The sequence below is a fragment of the Sebastes fasciatus genome, chromosome 3, assembly GCF_043250625.1.
Source record: "Sebastes fasciatus isolate fSebFas1 chromosome 3, fSebFas1.pri, whole genome shotgun sequence".
NCBI lineage: Eukaryota > Metazoa > Chordata > Actinopteri > Perciformes > Sebastidae > Sebastes > Sebastes fasciatus.
The window spans coordinates 4,468,355-4,490,488 of record NC_133797.1 but is presented as its reverse complement, the minus strand read 5'-3'; the positions used below and the strand labels follow the sequence as shown (position 1 = coordinate 4,490,488).

General features: G+C 41.8%; 1 protein-coding gene across 1 annotated transcript in view; it reads right to left on the bottom strand.

Annotated features, from left to right (window-relative positions):
- The window catches only part of sorcs3a (sortilin related VPS10 domain containing receptor 3a), a 290,914-nt gene that overhangs the window by 59,321 nt on the left and 209,459 nt on the right, over positions 1 to 22,134 (bottom strand). Inside the window, exons 8-12 of the mRNA XM_074631018.1 lie at positions 18,912 to 19,001; positions 18,286 to 18,465; positions 8,051 to 8,197; positions 3,027 to 3,129; positions 1,758 to 1,834 (exon numbers count right to left, since the gene is read on the bottom strand). Of these exons, the coding sequence (XP_074487119.1) occupies positions 1,758 to 1,834; positions 3,027 to 3,129; positions 8,051 to 8,197; positions 18,286 to 18,465; positions 18,912 to 19,001 (597 nt within the window). The remainder of the gene's footprint in view (positions 1 to 1,757; positions 1,835 to 3,026; positions 3,130 to 8,050; positions 8,198 to 18,285; positions 18,466 to 18,911; positions 19,002 to 22,134) is intronic.

Sequence of the window (22,134 nt, the reverse complement as noted above, 5' to 3'; positions counted from 1 at the left end):
AAAGAATGCTCCTCCTTTATTGAGTTCTACATGGAAAATTAACCAATGAGGATACAGACCTGGGAACCGTAGCATTAGCATCAGGCCTTTAGCATCACATCATGTATAAAGCAACTCAAAGAGTTTATGTTAATTAGCTAGCCATAGCTAATTAAATTCACTAACATTTCAGTTAGCAAAAGAAGCCAGCTGCCTTTTTTTCTAGAAATCAAAGACTGTTTGTTGTTTCAAAAAATCACTCTGAATTTTGAGTTGTAAATCTGTTACTATTACGGTGTTTTTTTTTCTTTCAACGCAGACATTTTGACTTGTCACGGTAGGAAAAGCACAGCTAATACTAATACCACCATGCCAGCATGCACAATACCAGGACCGAGCTAAAGCAGCTTTAATGGAATTCAGCCATCATTCATTCTATTTACACCTGTACTTTTCCCGCTGTGACATGTCAACAAGAAGAAAAGGCCTATTGTATGCTGCACCTGCTGAAGTGGTATGTTTGACAGGTGTAGCAGCAGTCACTGAGGGGTTGGGGCTTAGCAAAAGTGTCAACTGGGTTGTATAACAAGACACCTTAATAAAATATACATTTGGAAAGCCAGTAACTGTTATGTCAAGATGTCAAACTGTTGTACAAGCCTGTCAGTTTGCTTGGACACTACATGTTATATTAACGTCTTCACATGTGCCTATGCGTAACGTTAACACACATCTTTGGGACTATATCGCTGTACATTGCATTTTATTTTTACACTTTGTACTGTCAAACTTTGTACATTCTTTGGACAATTTTCACATTTCTGCACAAAACTACCACTTCTAAAATGCTCTTTCATTTAACAGCCCGGACACACCAGGAACGTCAGGAGCGCGTGGCGGCTGCGTTACCTGTTGTTTTTTATTTAGGCATCCGTGTTAACAGGTTAGAGCAACCACACTGCCCGTGTGAGACGCGCATCTCAGCTGCGTCTCTTCTAGAGAATAGAGGTCTCGCCTATTTTTGACGCGTGCCACTCACGTCTCACAGCAGCAACAGACAGTGAAAGTGATCTATTGACTATATTAACATCATATCAGCTACATTACTGCAGTTTTGATGTCTTTCTGTAGACTATGTTACGGAGATGAGAAAAAAGTAAAGACTTATTTTTAAATCAATACTTCCTGCTTTCATTTCAAAATAAAAGCCCTCAAGCGTTTTTCCTGTGGACAGAATTCCTTAATTTTTTAACACAAGGCTTTTATTCTCAAATATGTGTCGGACAGTGTTGTAGAACATGCAGTGACTTGGAGAGCTTCATGAATGAATATAGTAAGCAGTTTTAATTGTGGATTATTACTATTATTTACCAAATTACCACACGTTTCTTAACCTTTCTCTGTCTAAAATAAATAAAAAATTATATCTATAATGAATGAAATGGCCATTAAAAGGCAAACTCTATGTAGAAAGAAAGGGCTGACAGCAGCTGACATGCAGCTGAAATGCAGCTGGTGTGAACTCCTGACGCGTGAATTACGCAGCCACCGAGCGCTCCTGACGTTCCTGGTGTGTCCGGGCTGTTATAGTATTTCTTTTTCATATTTTTTTTTATCTTCTATTCTATATTTATGTTTCTTGATTTTTAGCACTTGCTTTTTGTTTTTATTATTGTATTTATTTATGCACCAATACACCAAAGCAAATCCATTGCATGTAAAAAAAAGTAGTCAATGAAGTGGAACATGATTCTGATTGATCTCGGTGTGAAGCTCACCTGTCTCCAGCTATTGCCCGCGTCAGATGATATGAACATGCCGACGTTGTTGTAAGACAGCTCTGCTCCAATGTTCCCTGCAGTGGAAATGCCAAGAGAATATTATGTGATACAACGAAACTGCAGATCACACAGATAAAGGGGCCATGTGTTTTTAAATACACGCTGCCAATCACACCACGTCTGTAATTAAATCCATTCCTCTGGCTTGATTCCCAGATCAGCTATTGCTTTCTTCCATTCATGTGAATAATACAGGGAGAGACCCTAGGTTAATTCCTATGGATGCCTGCATCATTCAGGCAACGTAATGTGTGAGCTGTGGAGGAGTGAGCGAGTGCATCCTTCGCTCTGGCAAGTTTGCGGCGTTATAACAAAATGCCTCCGAAGCTTTTTTCCCTGCGAGTTGTGCAGCGAGCGAACCGACTTCTTTTCCGTTGATCTGCACCGCTATCTTGGCCACGGCTCAGTAAACAGGCATGTGTTTGATCTGGATGGTGTTTGTCATGTTGGTGAGATGATCTCTGCACCAGCTGACGTCTTAAAAGGCGCAGCGGGCAAAGTGAATCACGGTGCCAAAGCAAAGGCTCGGCCAGCGATACACAAACACACAAAGACACACTGTGCAAGCATAGCGGCGGCGGATGTATGTTTATTCAGCATTCTCACACACCCGAGACAAAACAGACAGATCCGAAGACAAACACACACTCACGTATGAAAGTACACGCACACAACAACAAAAGGAAGACTTTTTTGTTTTGTTTTTGTCTGCTGACGCCACCACCCGGTGCCAACACATCTATTTTGTCATCTCTCTTTCTTTGCTTCAACTCATTCAAATGCTCATACACTTACTCACTTATACATAACACAAACTGTTGCCTTTTTTTCACACAATTGGCTGGGTGACGTGACATCGAGACAGGTGGTCATGTGATCCGCACCATATTTGTCTCTGTGGAAGAATCCTGCAGTGCACTGTGCCCAGTGTAGCTTAAAGAATCACTGAGACAGAAGCTCCAGCGAGAGGGCACGGAAGGGTCACATCGGTGCTGCATTAAGTAGTCTAGTAGCTGAGTGGGTGGATCACGGTGCACTTCCTCATCCCAAAATACCTTGCTTTCATTATATGAAATGCATATTTATGCTTAGTACGTTTTCAAAAGCTTTATCACAAAATAATGCATCACAAACAAGTTGCTATAGTACAAAGTAAGTTGTGTGAAGTGGTTTTACGACACATTTGCATTGAGTCTTTTGTCTCACCCGTGGCAACGATGATCCCTGGTGCAGAGCTCTTGGTGGAGATTGTTCCTGACAAGTAAGGGTTCTCTGATGTCTGCAGTTGGAGATGGAGTGAGCAGAAAGGCTGCAGAAGAAGAAGAAGAAGAAGAGACATGTTGTAAGGGGACATATCATGAGTCAGTCCAGTCAGTTTTTTTGTGGGCTGACTGGATCAGAAAACGTGATTCAACAACCCCCAACAAGCCCCTTTGGCTCCCCTTCCTATGTCGCATGCAGGCTCATTAGAATATATCGCCCCACCCCCCCACCCCCACCATCTGAGGATCTAACACCCCAGTGTTAATTTTGGCAGCTATTTTAGATTACGTCTTAGTCTTAAAATGAAAATGCTTATTAGTTTTAGTCATTTTTAGTCGACAACAACACAAAACATTTTTGTCCAGTTTTAGTCTGCGAAAAGTCATTACTTTTTACTCAACTTTCAGTCAAATTGTTTTAGCTATTTTTTGTCTTAATCCTGTGTCAAATGTCATATTTAGTCATCAGATTATATTGAACATTTCAGTCAATCTGTTCTAGCCAAAACCAATCATTTTGTCATTTTATTCTTATCTGATGAAAAACACAGGTTGAATGATTAAGAATGCAGCTTCGCAGTTAGTTTGAGTCTTCCTGACTGCGCTAGGTTCCATGGTTGAGAGGAGGTCATGTTGCTCTGGCTCTGGCTCTATCTATTCGGCATGAAGAGGAGGTCGTGTTGCTCTGGCTCTATCTATTCGGCATGGAGAGGAGTTTGTGTTGCTCTTGCTCTATCTATTCGGCATGAAGAGGAGGTTGTGTTGCTCTGGCTCTATCTATTCGGCATGAAGAGGAGGTCGTGTTGCTCTGGCTCTATCTATTCGGCATGGAGAGGAGTTTGTGTTGCTCTTGCTCTATCTATTCGGCGTGAAGAGGAGGTTGTGTTGCTCTGGCTCTATCTATTCGGCATGAAGAGGAGGTCGTGTTGCTCTGGCTCTATCTATTCGGCGTGAAGAGGAGGTCGTGTTGCTCTGGCTCTATCTATTCGGCATGGAGAGGAGTTTGTGTTGCTCTTGCTCTACCTATCTGGCATGGAGAAGAGGTTGTGTTGCTCTGGCTCTACCTATCTGGCGTGGAGAGGAGGTTGTGTTGCTTGGGCTTTGTCTGTTTGGCGTGGAGAGGCAGTTGTGTTGCTCAGGCTGTATCTGTTTGGCGTGGAGAGGAGGTTGTGTTGCTCTGGCTCTATCTGTTTGGCGACACCGGGAAGCTATTTGACATCCTCCTGGATCCACCTTCTCACATTAGATGTATTATTTTTTGTCATATGGATTGTCTATGTTGTATTTTCAGTATGTTGTTACTGTGTACACACGACATCTATTGCATGTCTGTCCATCCTGGAAGGGGGATCCCTCCTCTGTTGCTCTTCCTGAGGTTTCTTCCATTTTTTTTTGGTTAAGTTTTTCCTTATCCGATGAGAGGGTCGTACTGTAAAGGACAGAGGGTGTCGTATCCTGAACTGATCTTAAAGCCCCCTGAGGCAATATACAAATAAAATTGACTTGACTTGACTCATTAATGATGTGCGGTTCAGTCGCACTTACCGGTCCGTTATGAGAGCCAATCCACCCGACCAACATTCAAAAATATGCATTACTCAACCACCTGAACCTGACCTGCAAACCACCAACTTTATGCATTATCATAGCACAATTCAGGACTGCTGAGACAAGAAGGAAAGAGATGGACTGAGAGCCACCGCTGCAGCACAGGGTGTGTGTGTGTGTGTGTGTGTGTGTGTGTGTGTGTGTGTGTGTGTGTGTGTGTTGGAGACACAGAGAGAGTGACAGAGACAGGGGATGAGATGGTGGAAGTTGCCCAAAAGAGAGATTTTGGTAAAGTTTGTATCTTTTAAACTACATTTTCTTCTCATCTTTTTTCGTCAACAATATTGCATGTTTGATATCGTCACCGTTATTACATTTTCATCACAAACAAAAAGCTAACATCTACATAGACTCAAACATACCAACCCCACATACAAAAAACAAGCTTAAAAAATAAATAAATACATCAAATAAAATAAAATGAAATAAAATAAAATAAAATGAAATGAAATAAATTAAAATGAAATTAAATTAAATTAAAATAATAAAATACAAAATACAAAAATTAAAAATAAGGTTGTTAATGAACATCATTCGTCATAGTTTTAGTTACCAAAATTAACATTGCTCCACCCAAAGCTTGAGAACCACCTTTGCAAAGGTGCACCATATTTCAAGCCAATCAGAGCAGAGCTTTTTCAGGAGGGGGTCTTAAAGAGACAGGGCACTAAAATGGAGCGTTTCAGACAGAGGGTGAATACAGGTATATTCAGACAGACAGGATGAGAAAAATAAAAACATTTTTAACATTAAAGCATTTAAACATGTTCTAGTAGAAACCCCAAAATACAATTAGGAACCTGAAAATGAGCACGATATGTCCCCTTTAAGTTAAATGTTAATGTGAAAACTATCACTCATTTGCATATCACTTTGTCTAAGTGGTGATATATTATGTTGAAAAGTAATTACAGTAAAATTGATATAAATTAATCTTATTCTCGCTGTGTAATTGTGAATCATGCAATCCACAATTTCATAGTTCATAATTCACAAATGATAGGGGTCAGAACAAAAATTGTAGAACAAAAACAAACCGTCGCAAAACAAGCCAGATGTATTAGTCTCCCAGAGAGAACCAACTGTGCCTTCATACATTTTTTGCTAATTGCATTTAATCTGTCATTAACACAAAGAGCGATGGAATTTGCATTAAAGTATGAAGCCAAGTCTCCGGGGCATGCACACAACAGAAGACAATTACATTTGTTCACAGAGCAGAAAAAAAAAAAAAGTGTCGGCTTTCATCTTTGCAGCAGACAGCGTGTCACTGGTGTAAGGACATCAAGGGCAGTGGGACTGAACAGGGTAATCAAAACGGAATCTACGGCACTAATTAAAATGTCACATGAATGCGCAATCACAGGGAACCTGTAAGCCACACCGCACGGCCCCGCAATCACCTCTTAAACAGCATGAAGTCCCCCTAATGTCTCCAACATGATTCCTCCTCACAGTCACCCTGTTAGTTTGAGTTGGAGGGAGGCTGTCTAATGAGGAACGACACGCCGTCAACACATGCCGCGTATCTGGATCTGTCAGCGGAGCACCTGATCTGACTTATTTTTAAAGCAAAAGTGTGTAACATATTGTGGAGGCAATTTCTGTTGAATGAGGACTCAAAAACAAGAGTGTCTTTCTCAGTTTTATTACTTGCAAGTGGGCACGCAACCACCAACATAGGATGTTCAAGGCTGAGAGCACTGAGTCTCTCTGTCCAACACCTATATTGAACACTAATAATAGGTTTATTGCCACAGCAAGTTGCAGTGAGAGACAACATTACCTCTTATATAATTTTATTTTATTGTTTTTTAAATTTTATTTTAAATCAGCTTTTTTCTTTCATGTAGCTTTTTATGATTGGAAGGGTCTGAAGGCACCCTACTAATAGGCACTAGGCACCCTTCTAATAAGGCACCCTACATACAGTGTTTATACATTTTAGGCTATAGGCTATATTAATTGTTAACACATAATTTAATAAATAATTATTAATAATAATAATACATTTTATTTGGTGGCGCCTTTCAGGACTATCAAGGATCTTGCAAAGATACAAATAAGTTTATAATTTACTAATGCTTTCTATAGTTACATGCCATTAAAGCAACAGTGGGCAGAATGCGCTATTATTTTTATTAAAGTTATTTTTATGAGAAATTTTGTGTCCAAACAGCCATGTAGAGATCAGCTGAGGAAATACCAAACACCGCCCACCAGCCGGAGCAAACTTTCTCATTTTACAGAGTCAGATGGCCTTGCAGCTTATTTCCAAGATGGTCAGTGGTAGAACGGTCCGTAGACAGATCAAACAGATGAACTAAAAAGCTAGCAGTTCGAATCCCGAACTGGCACTGGTCCAACGTTTGGACAATGTACCAAATTTGAAGAAATTGGCTCAAGGCGTTCCTGAGATTCACGAGAATGGGACGGACACAAGGTCTCAGTGACCTTAACTTTTGACCCCTTGAGCTCCAAAATGTAATCAGTTCATCCTTGAGTCCAAGTGGACATTTGTACGGATGGACAGACAGACGTACATGCAGACCTAAGACAGACAAATGTGCAGATGGACAACCCAAAAATGTAATAAAAAAATGCTGAAAGATTATTATGGAGTTTTAGCCCAATAATACCAAAAAATACCCAAAAAGCGTGCACAAGCGCGTGCATCGGTCAAAACAGTGAGGAGACACACGTCAGCTAAAACCAAAATATCACTCTATATTTCACCTGCTTGGCAGTAATGTTAGCTGACCAGACGAAGGTCTCTCCATGAATCACTGCTGATTCTAGTGTTGGCTTTTCCGGCCTCAGCCTCCCGACCGCGGCCGGAGGGAACAGGGAGACACCGGAGTTTTGGTCGGAGACGATAACGTTTCTCTCTGCGGAGCCCCGTCACTTCACAAGACACGGGAAACCTCTGTTGGTCTGGAGGAGCTGCAGCATTTATTTCTGCACAAACCTCCACTGTACATTCACTAGATATTCTCAGAGCTAAACTAACTCTTCTGCAGTGTGCGCGCATGCACGTGAGAGGTGGAGCGAAAGAGCGAGAACGAGCGCGGTGTGTGAGTGAAGGCAAGCAGGCAGAGGATCAGAGTACAGCAGAGACTCCGGCCCTGGAGACCAAAGCTGCGGTCTCCCCACGTCCTCCGACCGCGGCCAACACTGTGTTATGAGACGGGCTTCACTAGATACAACCAAGAGGTTTTGGTGCTTCCGTGTAGTTTGTGTTGGAGACTGAGTCTGAACAGCGTAGCCACACGAGAGCGCGCATAGGACACCGATCCGGAATGATTTATACGTGTTAGAAGTTACAAACAGTCCCTTTGATGATAATGAGCAGTATCTTACCAGTATGCAGTGAATGTCGTTTCCATCCAGGTCAGCAGCAGGTGCCTGCAGGAGCCTCCACTCCCGGCCTTTATTGTAGGTCATGTAGGTCTTGACCTGGTTGTCTTGCCTCTTGTTAGCAATCAACATGCCTTTGATTCCAGCCACCTGAGAGAGACACAAACACACACACACACACACATAACAGGTTGAATCTCATCTTTACCCTCTTAACGCAAAACCAGCAGGGTGCATTTTACTTTTACCTCTCCCCATAACAGTTTAGTTCTCCATTGCAGATGACAAAACATACCCAGTGCTCTCATCAGAAAGGGGCATATTGTGTATTGAAGCAGCAATCTTCACAATACAAGCTCAGTTAAATGCAAATGGTGTGCTTATCCTTTCTCGGCGCTGCGGCTGACAGTCTCGCAGACACCATCAGCAGAGTTGGCTGCATTATCTTATTCTGTGCTAAGTGCTATCTGTAATTATATCCTCACACGTCTCGGCAATTCAGACAGTACAAAATCATGACCGTTGAGAAGTGACACCTTGTCTGTTTTCTCACTGTCAGTCGATTCTCCCCAAACACACACACACACACACACACACACACACACACACACACACACACACACACACATACCTATAAAAACATACACACTTCTCTTCCAAAATTCTCCCTGCTAGTTGTCTCTCAGGTTTTATACTTATCCCTCAACCAAACCAAAGCATGGTATGCAATGGAAAGGACAGAGTCACTCCAAGTGGTTGCCATAGTGAGGGGTTTCCATTCCCTCCCTGAAGGGAGCATGTCTGTATAAGTGGCACTAATAGGCAGCGCATTTGACATTGTCATAGAAACATGGCGCTCAGGATGGATGCGGCTAACGAGGGTCCTCACGTCCACAGCCAACCCCACCTGTCAATTATTTATTGCCTTCACCTCCTCTATCGCACGTGCACGCACATACACACACACACACACACACACACACACACACACACACACACACACACACACCTACTGTACACGCAAACAAGGAGAAGCACGTGTCCCCACCGGCATACATGTCTCTCTATCCATCACTCACACCAACCACACTCTATTTCTTGACAACGACGTGAAGGACGCAGGCATAGATCTCTATTCTACAGCACAGATTACTCCTAGCAGTGCCAGCACTTAAAGCTAGGGTAAGTTATGCTGAGAAACTAGCAAGAGTACACTAGATTTTTTTAAAAATGATCTAACTGAAAAACCCAGCCCCAGTGTTGCCAACTCTTTCCCAATGAAAGCAGCTAGCAGCACTAGCTCCAAACGTCATTAAATCTATAGCAAGAAAGTTGCCAAGTCGACAAAACCCTCCAAAGCCACTCCCTAAAAAAATTATCATTATGAAGGTAACCATATCATAATGAAAGTAAACAACGAACATTGCTGTTATTAGTACTCACAGTTGTCAAGCTAGCAGCTTGTGGAAGACTCCGGTGACACGCAATGAGTGCAATGACAGAGTAACGCGCAGGCCAACCTGTTCTCCCAACTCATCAAATACCGTCGTTTTGGTAAGTGATCCTCGGCAATGGAAACCGAAGCATGGAGGGGCCCTTTAGCAACGGTATCTGACGAACCGGGCTTTCAACTAACTCCAATGTAAACCCACCCGTGGCGTTATTCAACGGTCGTAGCAAGTAATAGCGGGCAGGCGGAAGGGGTGGTGGATGGGTCAAACAAACACAAGACTTTCAACCAGGAGACCGCTGTTCATGTCACGTGACTTGTCGGTGAGTCGCTAGTCAGTCAAGTTAACGTCAACCACGACAATTTCCTAAACCTACTAAGTGGTTCTGTTGCCTAAACCTGACTTCCTGTGAAAACGGAAGTTTATTTTGAATGGACACTATGAATGTAACGAGCACGCCGTCCCCAGTCCGTGAAAAAGTAACACAAGAGGGGTAGCCCATGCATCTTCAATGCCGAGGGGCACGGACCAAGGTGCAGTATTTGACGAGTTGGAAGTGACAATGTGTTGCGCAGACAGGCAGGTAGTTAGACAGACAGGTAGTCCATCCAGTCATTACATTCGGGCCAAATGAAATGATTGGAAAGGATTATCTGAGTCCTGTGACTTCCACAGATACCAGATTTTGTATTGATTATTGTCGGAATGTAATGAGAATTTCAACAAATATAACAAAAAAATTTACTGAACAGCACTACCAACCCTATGTTTAAGGAATACTCCCACATTTTGAGAAATTATTATTTGCCTCCTTTGTGCAATGACATTTTAAATGAAAAGTATGTAATCTGTTGGCAGAAATGGAATATAATATTAATAAGTATGTTTTTTCTATAGTGTATTATCACTTGAAAATATGAATCGTTGTGTTTTTGTTATCTTGGAATGAGCCCTTTATAACTACGCGGAGCCGGTCGCCATGCAAACCAAACATTTGCTCTAGATAGGGGTCATTCGCATTTTCATATTTTCACGCCCCGCCACCGTAATTCTCCTTCACGTTCGGCACACGGGAGAAGTTCAATAAGGTCTCAGTTGGTTGCAATCTGCAACCTCGCCGTTAAACGCCACCAGATGTCCTACTGTACACACTGCACCTTTAACGCAGTCCTGCCATGTGCTGAATGCCGAGTGTGTAGAAATGAAAAAGGAGGATAAAGCATGAAGATTGTACCCGCAGAAAGAACACCTGGCTGGTTTAAATAATCTCTGCTAGCATCAATGAAGCACGAGTCATAACTCTGACCATAATGTACGAGTGCTGAACAGTGAAAATTCTTACATTTAATATTTTATATTCAATGTTTTCCCACACAGCCTATTTCGAGGCAGAGGATGACCTGAAACTCAGTTCAGATCTACTACCAGCACACATCTCTTTATGCTTCGACTCTATACAGCACTGGACTCTGTCGACTTAGTCCTATTATCATACAATAGGGAATTCTTAAATAGCACAGAAGGGGGCGACTCGATGGGTCAGCATTTACTGTACATGGAAGCCCTGACCCTTTGTTTTGCATTTCAAGCAAATCTAAATAAAACTCATATACCCATATATATGTACTGGAAAAACAAAGTTTGGAAACTTGTGTTTGGTGGATTATTTCTCTGTTGTTACAATGCTAATTGGCATTGTATTTTACATCGTTGGAAAGCCTGTTTATTGACCTTCGCAATGATGTCCAACTTGTAAGGATCATGCATTTGTGGGATGAGCAGCACAGCTGATTATGTGGGTAGCGCCCAAGAAATATTTGCCAAAATGCTCTGCCAATGGTAAACAGTGTATTCTCATAAGGCTACCAGGAAGCCTGCAATGACTGCCCTTCACCGTCAGGCCCGTTTGCGCTGGTGTCGACAACACAGACAATGGAACCTAAACATTGTGGGGGAATGTCATGTTCAGTGATGAGTCCAGGTTTTGTCTGCGAAAGTTGGATGGCAGGGTCAAAGTATGGAGACGACGTGGAGAACGCTATGCTGTGCCGCTCATCCCACAAATGCATGATCCTTACAAGTTGGACATCATTGTGAAGGTAAATAAACAGGCTTTCCAACGATGTAAAATACAATGACCATTAGCATTGTAACAACAGAGAAATAATCCACCAAACACAAGTTTCCGAACTTTGTTTTTCCAGTTTATATGAAAACTGAAATGCAACTGTTGCAGTTTATTGCATCATCGGATACCACTGTAGATCAAATGTATCTGTGAAATCAGTGTTCCCAAAACTAATTCCTATTATTCTCAAATCAATTGATCCATCAGTTCTTTTCTACATTGTGTTTGCATAGCTTGGTTTTAACTTTAGAAGGTTGTGTGGAATTAGACAATTTATTGGTATGGGTTCATTGTCAAGATCCCCAAAGTGTGTCATTTTTTTTTATAATGCATTAGCCCTTATTTATTAAAGGGACTATTTGTAACTTTGTACGTGCATAAATGTAGCGTGTCATCACACATGCGCGCTCGCATATGCGCGTTCGCGTGTAGCCGCTGTACACTCCTCCTCTGCCTGCTCGCCTTCACTCAGACAGCTCAGCTCGCTCCACCTCTAGACGTGAACGCGCGTTCACTACACACTGCAGAAGAGTTAGTTTAGCTCTGAGAATATCTAGTGAATGCACAGGGGACGTTTGTGCAGAAATAACTGCTGCAGCTCCTCCAGACCAACAGAGGTTTTCCGTGTCTTGTGAAGTGACGGAGCTCTACAGAGATTTACGTAGTCTTCTCGTTACCGACCGGGTGCCGGTGTCTCCTCTGCTCTCTCCGGCTGCGGGCAGAGAGAGCAGGGAGACACGCTGCAGAGCCCCGCTGCATCAGCCTGCACTGAGGCAGGAAAAGCCAACACTAGGATCAGATCTAAATCATGTTCATGGAGAGACCTTCGTCTGGTCAGCTAACATTACTGCCAAGCAGCTGAAATATAGAGTGATATTGTGGTTTTAGCTGACTTGTGTCGCCTCACTGTTTTGAGTGATGCTCGTTCAGGTATATTGAGAGCGAGCAAGCGCGAGCCCGACGCTGACTTTCGTTGATTTCACGGCCACAGGTGTTGCTGTTAAGAAGCATTTCTGAAAGTTACAAATAGTCCCTTTAAGGGATTTTTACTCTTAACCATGAGCTTGGTATTATAATTGTTTTATGCTACATCCTACTCAAAGCATATTTTTTTCCCTTTTTGTAATGATTTATTTCCTTCTTATAGAGCCCGAATGGGTGGAAGGGGCTCCAGAAATGCTTCTTTCAATTTGCTTTTTGTCAGACCAAGAGACTAAAACCCAAAGCTATTCAATCTTTAATGAATAAGTTTAAAAAGCTGGAACAAGAGAATAATTGGGATTTTTGTTTGATAAATGACCCAACTCATTAATCGATTATCAGAATTGTTATATTTCATTATATAAAATGAATTAACTGTGTATATTTGAGCTCTACTTTGCACTTAAAGCTGCAGTGCATAGAATTGCAGCAAATATGATAAAAAAAGTTAATTTAATAAAACACTATATCCTCACAGTAGTGCATGAGACAGGTAATGAAATAAATCATGTTCCTCTGGTGCTCCTAATGTCATCTGCAAGATTTCACAGACCGGAGGAAAACAAGCAGTCAGAGCTGATCTGGAGTCTGCCGTCCAGCTGTCGTCTATGAAAGACAAAGCGGTCAAACTAGGCAGCGCTGATCAAATATGAATCAATATTCTGTTCCTGTAATGCCTATTTCTCACCTCAAATGTGTTCAGAATCATCTTGTAGTGTACTGTTTAGCTGTAAAATTAGAAAGTTTATGACCAGGCAGCCATGTTGAGATCAGTTGAGGAAATACCAAGCACCGCCCACCAGCCGGAGCACAGCCAATAGGAACTCTCTCTCTCTCTGATATGACCTGTGATTGGTCAAAGTCTCCCGTCACGGTCTAGATTTTGTAAAGCCTGAAAACAGAGCCATGAGGAGGTGCAGAAGTCTAGTTTTCTCTCAGAATACTTGAATTACAATATGCTGAAAGATTATTATGGAATTTTTGCCCAATTATGCCAAAAATATGCTGCCTACTGCCACTTTAATTGCATTAACTGATGAGCTGGTAGCATACAGTTAGTTTATCAGTTTTTTTTTTATTAATTTTTTTTTTTTTTAAATGAAAACAGCTGTCTGTGAGACCAGTGTTTGCTGAGCGTCAAACCAAAACAATGAGCTAAATGATGCTAAGAGAGATTAAAAAAGGTCTATAAAGCTGAAAGGAACTACAGACCGGGGTGATAATTATTTTCACCACAATTGACCCCATTTACATTCCACATAATAACTTGACCATAATAACCATTGTTAATGTTAAAATATAGACTTGCGCAGCTCTAAACTTATTCCGAATTCTACAGAATGCCACTGCAAGTTTCACTTTAAAAACTGACACTGTTTTGAAATAATGGGGCCTTCAAATGGGATCGTGTTTACCGCGTTTATGAGAAGAGTCCATATGAACGCCCCCCCTCTTGTGGTATTCACAACCTCGTAAGTGGAAAGTTTCTGAAAGCTCAGAGTTCACGAGTTGTGACCTGTTTGTTGACGGAAATGGCGATGGAAGTTCATATTTTGGTGCATAATAAGAATATATTGTAATTTTAGTCGTATATTGTTTTTCATCGTACTTTTATAATAGGTCTGAGGAAAATGTTGGTATTCCCAACTGCCTCATCTTTTTCCTCTGTCATACCTTTGCATTTACTGCATTATGTTACCTACTTGCTAGCTTGCTAAATCTTTAGCCTCTGTGGCTTCTAGACGCCGACAGCAACGTTAACATTGCCGTTGCTTAGCAGCGGTGTTCTCATGACTTAACCACTTGAACGCCAAGCATATCGTGTACACGACTTCCCGTGTTGTAAACACCAGCTCGCAAGTTTCAATTGAAGGCACCATAAATCTAAACAGACACCACATCAATGTCTTCCATCCATCAGCTTGGTGCTATTGTTGTGTTAACCAGGTTTTCTTTTTAAGACTTTCTGATTTTCATGAAACTGAATGATCACATGAGATGAGAAGGGCCCCTACCATAGACTATAAAAAGTGAACGTATACTGTCACCGTGGCTGCCGTTCTGAGGCCTTGAGTTTGGCATTTTGGCTGTCGCTAATTTGGTCTATTTGACTCTAAATGGGACTATAATTTACTAAATGAACTTCACGCTGTATTGAAGAAGCGATTGAGACCATAAACTCATGTTTACAATGTTTACTGAGGTAATAAACCATTGAGAAGTATAGGCTCATTTTCTCATAGATTTTTATACAATCAGACTTCTTTTTTGCAACCAGAGGAGTCGCCCCATGCTGGCTATTAGAAAAAAAATGCAGGTTTAAAGGTCCCATATCACACAAATTTTCATGTTCATACTTGTATTTTGTGTTTCTATTAGAACATGTTTACATGCTGTAATGTTAAAAAAAAACTTTATATTCCTCATACTGTCTGCTTGAATATACCTGTATTTACCCTCTGTCTGAAATGCTCCGTTTACTTCCTGTCAGCTGATGTCACTCATGTACACTGCAACCAGGAATAAATTGGGACACATTTAGAAGGTTTATGTTTAAAACCGTGTAATGGTCTAAATATTGTAGATTTTTGACATCACAAATGGACAGAAATCCTAACGGCTTGTTTCAAACGCACAATTTCTGAATACGAGCTGTGTGTTTTTCTCTGTATATTGAGCGCTTCGATACTTTCACAGTATTTATAAAGCACTTAAACCTGCTTTATAATATAAAAGACATGCAAATCGTACTTTTTACAATATGGGACCATTAAGGCACTTCCATTATGGCTTCACTTTTCAAACATGGCTGCCGATCTGAAAACGCTGTTATCCAGTAAGATGGAGCATCTTTTTTTAACAACAGGGAATCAGCAGTTATTTAATGTGAAGCAATTTAGCATCTTCCAACGATATATTATATGGCTCATTTGTTGAATCACAGCCTTGTGAGTTTAAGAGTGCTGGCAGGAAAAAAAACACAAACATGAGGGGCCACATCATAATAAGTATCACCATTATCCAGATCATCTAATACTCTTCAATGACAACAATCCCCTTCATGTCTTCAATCAATCATTCAGAGCTGTTTATAGCGACGCCAGAGAGAGAAAGAGAGAGAGAGAGAGAGATAATGATTTTTGATACAGTGAACCCAAGACAATCAGAGTGATAATTGTCGGAGAGCCACCTGCTAAAGCACCTCTCAGATTGAAGGGAGGTTTAGCGGGTGATGTAGAGCCCCGATGTCAACAGAAAAATTAGCTTGCACAACAAAGGCTCATGATTACAGAATGTGCCCTCATCCAATCTGATTGACAATAAAACAATCCTTCTAATTTAGGAGATAATTGTGCAATTTTATGTTTGGAAATAGCATAATTTATTTTAGGGGAGGAGGATGCAGCGAGAAAAAGAGGCCCCTCTGGGTGGGAAGAGACATGACTTCCAAGTGGAAGAACAAAACAACTTTCACATACTTTGCTGTCTCCCCCTCTGGTCTGACTGGAGCTGTGTCTTCTCTCTGGAACATTAGGTCCGTGAAGTGCAGTTTGTCAGGGTCTAACAGCAATAAATGGGATGAGGTCCATAGCATATATCTCACCCTGTGTAATGGATCTGATTTATCAGAGACAGCGGTGCATCATCTATCTGTTGTTTAGGTTCCTGATCAAGAGCGGAGCTGTGACCGCGTGACAAATGTAATTAAAACGCCTTATCATCTCATGCTGCACGCTGAAATACTTTTTACTGCTGCATGGTAATAGGAGCTGCCACACACACCACATACCGTGCAGGAGAGAGGTAATGGCATTGTTAATTACCACACTGCTGCCACCGCTGCTGGCCAATATCTCACTTCCTTCACTCTCTCAGCCACCACACCTGCCAGTGTAGGAGTGATAAACTGGGTTCAGCAGGGAGTGGAGAAGGAGGGGAAATCTACTTTCCTGCTATGAATGCTAATGCAAACACATACAGTGGCTAGCCGGTAAGCTAACAAGGTCATTACAAGTCCAGAGGTGCATGGCAGTGAGCCCCATTAAGCATGCTCTTTATACAGCGTATGTCTGCTGTCAGGAAGATGGACGACGACAGCCTGTAATGCAAATGTATGCATGTAAGACAAGTCTGTGTATGTAACACAAACAAACCAAACTAATCGACTGTAGTTAGTTTTTTTAACTAGCTGTGGTTAATCTAGTTAATCAGGTTGCCAGAAACATAACTCCAAATGTTATATGTATGTTGTCATATCCCAAGCCACCCTCACCCAAAATGCGTCCGTAAAGGTTGTCTGTGCGAGCAGAAATTACGACCCATATTTACGTTTGTTGTTAGGCAGCGAACTCTAGTGGACGTAAGTAATTATGACAGGGAGGGAGGAGGTCATGGTGTCCCATGTAAAACCAAAAATCAATGCACTTTATTATTGTACGTAACCACATCACGTACAACATAATAAACGTAACAAAATAACTTATTTCAACCCAAACCATGGTCTTTTCCTAAACCTAGCCAAGGTGTTTTGTTGTCTATACATAACCAAGCACCGTTTCACAACAAGTTGTTTAAAACTGAGACCATTTCACAACGTTAAATAGAATGGTCATGTGTTAAAAACTGCCACCGTGCGACCGTTAAATGGAACGGTCATCTATGTGGTTTTGGAGCCATTGGCAAACGACCCATTTGTTGTTTAGGTACAAGGACTTGCTGCATAAGGACAACCGAGAAACACCATAGAAAAAGCCATGCTGTAATTTGATATCAAAACATTTTTAAATTTGGAGATTTCTGCAAGAATTTAATTTTTTGGCGATTAGATGGCGAGCACTTCTGTTCAGGAAACTGCCCAGAAACACCCTTATTGTCAATCTAGCTAGAAAAGCCATCCATCCTCTGAATGCTCTAGGTCTCTAGTTCGTGGCTAGTTTCACAACGCTGTGATTATCCTAGAGGTCACCACAAGTCATTTTATGCAGAAAGGTCAAGTTTCAAAAAAGAGGTTCAAAACATATCCAAATGTCAAAAGATTTGATCCCAAATCACAGCATGGCTTTTTCTATGGTGTTCCTCAAGGTCTTGGTATCTTAGTTGGTATTTTGGAGAGATTATTGATCATTTGTATCAATTCTTGTTTGGTAAAAAATGGTTAAATTTAGCACCAAATCTGTGTAACAAATGGTATCAAAACCAAAAATTGCTGCAACAACTTATGAGACATAATAGAGCATGGGAATTTCTGATTTATGACTAGAACAACTTGACACAAAGTGCTGAGCTGCATCTCAAATTAATCTTCAGGTTCCCAGCTTTCAGATGATGTACACCACTTCTATATGACATCTAGTATTGACTATTTATCTGCCCCTGAACATCCCCTTGTTGTTGAATTGATGGGTCACTGGTATCGATTGCTGCACCCTACTGTATGGTCATTTTGTGCAATGGGACATACAAATCTCAATGTATTGCACGTTTAACCAGAAGCAATCAGAAAAAAACAAAACAAAACCTTTTGCTCCACCGTTTGTGTGTTGCCACCTGCATGTGCCTGTACTTTATGGCAGATCTTAAGAAATAATAGTCCCTGTAGCTTCCCATAGATTCAATCAATGAAAAACTCACTGTATGTATCCCCCCCCCAGGGTGACCAATTTATTTTAGGTGTCTACCTCATACAGATCCAGCATCTGGTTCCCTCCGATGCCTCTAGTGGTCTTGACATTTTCCATGGCCAAGGTGAAGTAGATCCCTCTGGTGTCGGACAAGTAGAGGTTGTAGGTGTCGTTCTGGTTCCACTCCTGCACCGCCGCAAATACCTGCTTCTCATCAGTGCTGACGATGTGTAAATCCTATCAGGGAGCGGGGAGAGATTGAGAGGAGTTATGAGTGGAAGCGGAGAGGTGACGGATTAGAACACGCTGACCCCGTGGGACTGGTCATGAGATCAATGCTGTGGCCTGAATATAAATGGTCGACGACATACTGTAATCTATTGAGGCTCACTCTGAGTGTGGCGCCACGACTGAAAGTATGACTTTAAAGGGACATCAATGCCAGCTTCTAAAGGGAAAACAAACTGAAAAAAGGTGGTGACACGCCTGTGGCTTTACACATTTTTGAACCGATCTACATAAATTTCACCGTTGTGACAACATCAAATTCAGAAGCTTTCAGCAATAGGAATGGGAATACTTAATTGAGTCTATGATTAATTGACTCTGTGACAGTCTGAAATTAGAACAGATTTCAATGAGTCAGGAGTAAAAATAATATTAAAAAAATGTCTGCAACTTACCTTAGGCAGGGAATATTTGGGTAGTTTGATTTGTATAAATGAGTCTCTCTTGTAGGACACGTAATAGGTGGCTCGCCCTGATGTGGGAACCTACAACACAAAGAACAATTCATGTTATGCTTTCAATATTACATACAATGTTTCCCTCAATAGACAACAGGGGCAGCTTAAAAAAATGTTGGCATTGTACGTTTCTGCAAACAACGGGATATGTTAAACGTTGATGTTTCTGAACGAAAAATATGATTCTTCAATACGTTTCGTATCAGCCTTGTATCGCGCTTGCAGAAACTATTGGTTAAGTTTAGCTGACAAAACTACTTGGTTAAGGTTCATAAAAATAAATCATGCTTTGTGTCGAAATAATAACGTAACGTAAGGTAATAACGCAACGTAAGGTAACAACGTAACGTAAAAATGTAAACAACGTAAGGTAACAACGTAAGTTACAACGTGACGCAACACAAGGTGACGTAACAAGGTGACGCAACAACGTGACGCAACAACGTGACGCAACACAAGGTGACGTAACAAGGTGACGTAACAAGGTGACGTTACAAGGTGGCGTTACAAGGTGGCGTTACAAGGTGGCGTTACAAGGTGGCGTTACAAGGTGGCGTTACAAGGTGGCGTTACAAGGTGGCGTTACAAGGTGGCGTAACAAGGTGGCATAACAAGGTGGCGTAACGTAACAACATTGTGTAATGTAACAAGGTAACAAGATAACAAGGTAACAAGGAAACAACATAACAAGGTAACAAGGTAACAAGGTAACATCACAACCGTTACAATGTAACAACCGTGAATAAATAACAATCACCTTGCATAATGTTACGTAACAACCATAACAACCGTAACAACGTTGGCTAACAAGTGTAAAGTCAACATTGACTTTTGGTTTCACACGGATTAGCTGTGTCCTTGGTGAAGGTCCTGTGTTTGTTTGACCCATCCACCACCCCTCCCACCCTTAGTGGTCTTTCTCACTTTTTATACTACACTCGTTATTATACTACATAACTTTCAATAACTGAAATGCGATACACTACGTCACTTGCTCTGCTTGTTGCTGTTTGTACTACTTTACCTGCTCTGACTGAATGCAAACATGTCCACATTCAACGTATCTGTGGTATTTGTGGTGACTGGGCTGCAATAGAATTGGTTTTATTTGAGTGTTGTTTCAGCAACATTTTACTTCTCTTTCACTATTTGTCTTAGCACTGAGGTGATGGACCTCTGCTGCTGAACAAATGCTGGGGACACCTTGTATTGAAGGCCTCGTGTGTAACCTCTTCACTGACACCATACCATATTTTCTCCAATCAATTAAAGTGGTGGGTGAAAGCGCACATCACTCTCTCTCACACTCTCTCTCTCTCTCTCTCTCTCTCTCTCTCCCTCTCTTTTTCTCTGCTGGTTACACAGGACATTTTTTTTTGGGACATGGCCATTTATAGCGATCTCCTTCCTTGCATTCAGAGGATGCTGCCCTTTCTAGGTGTCAATGCGCTCGGTGGTTTCAAAGTGGACTTTGGTAAATATCTCGTAGGACGATCAATAGTCTCATTATTCTTTGTCAAGAGAAATCTTTAAGTTGCCTAACCAAGCCTCATCCGCAGGCTAAGAAAAAAAGAAGTCGTCCATAATGGTCTAGACCAGTGGTCTCAAACTCAATTTACCTGGGGGCCGCTGGAGGCAGAGTCTGGGTGAGGCTGGGCCGCATCAGGTATTCCACAAAAAAAGCTTTGTTAAAAAAAAAAACAATCTTCTCAAACGTCATTATTAACAGTTCTTTAACTTGAATGGGTTCTTCTGAACATGAACTGTCCTGAACATGAATGGAACATTGAAGAACATGAACGGTTCTTCTGAACATGGCCTCTATTGCGTCTCCCACTTTTCCTGAAATTGTCTGTGCTCGTCACCAACCTTTCTCTTCACTGCAGGCTTTGAAAAAGACATGATTGGGGCTGTGTGACAAGATATATATTCATTCCACTTGGTGTCACTCCGCAATAAAGTTGTGCCTGCTGTGTTTGTGTTGCTCTGCAATTACACCACCAAACCGCTAGTTGGCGGCGGCGTCTCTATGAGTTTCCTTCTTCTTCTTGTACTACAAACAGAAACTGAGCGGAGTTGGAGCTAATAACTGTTGAACCACAGAACTTTTACTGATATTACTGCAACGCCGAAAAGAGAAAATATATCTGAGTGGATTTGTGTGAACAAACATTGAAAAGATGGAGGCAGAGAGAAGTAGAACTTGGTCCTGGCCGCTCAGCATCGCTGACAGACTGGACCAATCACAGCTGTTGCGGTCTGCGTCGCCGCGACGTGTAGTTACATTTCTGGAGAGGTGCACGTCAGGCTACGGCGTCGATTCAACGCAGAAGTGTAAATCAAGCTTTAATCGAGTTTATGCGATGTTACACGGGCGCCGCCACAGTTGTTGTGAAATGTTTCTCTGCTTGCATCAAGCCCGGCCGATTGCCCGTCCCCGGGAGCCATATACCCCGCTGTGATTGGTAGGTTCGTTCAGCTCGGGCTCGCGCAACAAAGGGACCTTCCACGGCAAACTGCCATTCACATAAAACGGGCGCCCATGTAACAAGACTTGGTCCTGACCGCGGCGGCCCGGGTTCGAATCCGGCCTGTGGCCCTTTCCGCATCCACTCTCTCTCTCCCCCCTTTCCAAGACTCTATCCACTGTCCTGTCAATAAAAATGAAAAAATGCCCCCAAAAAAAACTTTATAAAAAACTTTATAAAAAAAAAAAAAATTTGCGGGCCGCACTAACATTAAACTTTCATATCAAGGTGGGGGCCACAAAATATCGTCTTGCGGGCCGCAATTGGCCCGCGGGCCGCGAGTTTGAGACCCCTGGTCTAGACCCTTTGCAAACACTCCAAGCTGTTAGTTGTGAGCTTATGCAGCAAGAAAAAAAAAAAAACAGGGCTGGTAGGTGTTGGAAAATTGTCATTAGCCTCAAGGCCACGGAAGCCAGGCACTTTATTCACATACACACACACATAAAGACGCAGAGCAAAGTGAGACCGCGGCTCCATAATACACTTCTTCCATCCTATCAATAACGACATGAAATTCATTAGAGCAAAACCTTCAAATCAAACCTGTGGCTTTCTGCTGAAGAGAAGCGATATCAGTATTAATGTTGAATGACAGGGCTGGTTCTTTCACTGATCTTGTAAGTGCTCCGAAC